The sequence below is a fragment of the Rhincodon typus genome, chromosome 13 (genome assembly GCF_021869965.1).
Source record: "Rhincodon typus isolate 14 chromosome 13, sRhiTyp1.1, whole genome shotgun sequence".
Classification (NCBI taxonomy): Eukaryota; Metazoa; Chordata; class Chondrichthyes; order Orectolobiformes; family Rhincodontidae; genus Rhincodon; species Rhincodon typus.
In genome coordinates this window covers 18,434,911-18,437,646 of record NC_063344.1, presented here as the reverse complement: position 1 = coordinate 18,437,646, position 2,736 = coordinate 18,434,911, and the positions used below count along the sequence as shown (strand labels likewise).

The following is a 2,736-nucleotide window of genomic DNA, read 5'->3' as shown; positions in this document are numbered from 1 at the left end:
ACACTCACTCACACCATCACACACACAATCACTTACTCATTCACACATTCGCTCACACCGTCACACGTGCATACTCACTCACACCATCATGCACACACACACACTCACCATCTCACACACACACACATCTCACACACACACTTACTCACACCATCACACACACACACTCACTCCCACCATCTCTCACACACACACACACACACACACACACATATCTCACACACACACTTACTCACACTGTCTCTCACACACATACACACTCACTCCCACCATCTCACACACACTCACACATGCCATCACACACACACTCACTCACACCATCACACACACACACTCACCCACACCGTCACAGACACACACACTCACACCGTCACACTCACACTGTCATAAACATTCTCACACTATGACACACAAATGCTCACACTGTCACACCCAGGTAAGGGAGAGAGAGGACATTAACATCATTAGGTACATTCCCAGCAACTTTAAAATTTTTGAATTTTAAGAATAGCCACAGCTGCTGGGCATTTACCTGGTGGGATTTGGGATTGGGGGGATGCGGGTGGGGGGTGTTTGGCCGAAGGGGAGTGCGCTCAACATGGTGCCCTCGGTGTTGCACTGTGTGCCTGCTCCATCCCATCTGCCCTTTCCCAACGCCCTTGTTCAGACAGAAACCCCACTGGAGAGCTCTAGCTGCGTCTATTTCTCTGAATCACAACATGACTAAAGCTGGTTGGGTGTTGCAGATGAGAAGAAAGAATGTTGGAAACAGCAACATGTTAATTAACCAGGAGATGAAAAAAGACAGGTTATTCTTTTAGATGTGAATAGCTCTCTTGTCGCAACTCGCCACTGCCTTTCACAGCACATGAAATAGAACAAGCATTAACATCTATCAGCTCTCTCTCACTTGGAAATGTGTTCGCTTCATCTCACCCTCTCTGTGTGTGACCTTTTCACTATTTTACTGCTGTGTCCAATGAAACTTCATATTGCACTTAGATTTAAAATAGATACATTCATTAGCGTGTAATGCAAAACTCTGGGATAAAACATTTATTGTGAAGGATAATTTAACTAATGCACAAGATGTGAGTAAATTAGCTCTCCTCAGTGCTCTGCCTGGTTTTAAAAGCTCAGGTATTGTGGATAATATTAGAAACGATTCAAGCAACCTTTCAGCCACAGCAGCAGGAAGTGTGCAAACTGTTTTAGAAAAATCTAACAGTTTGTCTCTCGTACGATCAGCAAGTATTCATGGCTTTTAGAGCTTCTTGTTACTGTCAGGAGGAATTCATAGAATGATGCAGAAAGGACAGTGAAAGGTCTTTCTGTGTGAGTGTAGTGCTGTAACACAACTCTCCACTAACTGTAATTCATCTCTGCCTACCCTGTACGCCCTCCTGTCTTTATCGAGCCTGCCCTGAAGTATACCTATGCTAATACTCACTTGCTAGTACCTGGATGCTATTCATAGTCCGGAGCTTAAATATTGCTGAACAGAGACATGCTGTCAAAAGTTTTCTCTCCTTGAGCCCATCAGGACAGATGATGAATGTTAAATTTCAGAGGGAACAATATTTTACACCGCATGAGCAAAAGGTGCTGATTGGTCGCCCAGGAGGATCCAATTGGTCAGGGTGTTGCCATGGAAAATACTCCAGGGAGCAGTTACCGTAAAGCTTTTGTTTTAATAGAAAAGTGGCAACACCTAGATAAACCCCATTTTCCTTCAGAGGATTGGAGCCTACCTATGAACACTGTTCCTGGGTACATTCCCCAGATAGAGACAACTTGTCTTTCGTATTCTTGTTGTTTTTGAAAACAGGAGCCCTGCTGCACCTCAAAATCCTCACCCACCATCCACTCCTCCTGTGGCCCTCATGCCCTCTGTTTCAATCTCAGAGACCCCCCATTCCCCTTTCCCTCATGCCATCAATTACATCTCCATGGTTACTCACCCAGTGTGCACCACGTGGAAATGAGAAAATCTTAATCAGCACTCTCTCGTACAGTTGATAATGAAGAAGGATGCACTCCAGAAACCCATTCAGAGATTTTAAAACTCCAAAAGTGCTCAATCTCATCCAGAAAACTTCTATTAAGAGTCCCTGTACTCTCTATTGCACTGTTTACTAACTAGTGATTGGCTTGTCGTTGGTTATGAAGCATTGTGGGCCATCCTGAGGTTGTTCCATCATTACAAGTTGTTGCAGATTTTACATTCTTGTCTCGAATGGCTCTCAATGAGGTCTGCTTGTGGTTACAGAGCCCTGAGAATTATGGTGCTGACATATCAGAATACAGACTGGAATGGGGCGAAACGGAAGAGTCCATGGACCTTGTTTACTGTGGAATGGAGACAGCCTTCGAGATCAATGACCTCAAACCAGCAACACACTACTGCTGCCGACTGCAGGTAAGGGTGATGGCACCAGGAACACAGCTCCTGCCATCGGCCAACACCTCACTGGGCTGCAAGGCTGCCCCTATGCTCCCATGCAGCTGTAATGCATGTAATGAGCTACAGCATTCTTCATTACACCCTCTGAAATTAATGGTCTTTTTTTAGAGGAGATGTTAAACAAAGGCCCGATCACAGCCAACAAAGTGCTTTTTGAAGTGTAGTCATTGTTGTCATGTAGGAACTGTAGTACTGGTGGGGACAGGTCTGTTACTGTATAACACTGGGTACAGTACAGGTGGGGATAGGTCTGTCACTGTATAACACTGGGG

General features: G+C 45.0%; 1 protein-coding gene across 1 annotated transcript in view; it reads left to right on the top strand.

The window, feature by feature from the left end:
- Positions 1 to 2,736, top strand: part of fndc3ba (fibronectin type III domain containing 3Ba) — a 120,030-nt gene that overhangs the window by 57,588 nt on the left and 59,706 nt on the right. The window contains exon 18 of the mRNA XM_048604539.1: positions 2,270 to 2,419. Within this exon, the coding sequence (XP_048460496.1) occupies positions 2,270 to 2,419 (150 nt within the window). The remainder of the gene's footprint in view (positions 1 to 2,269; positions 2,420 to 2,736) is intronic.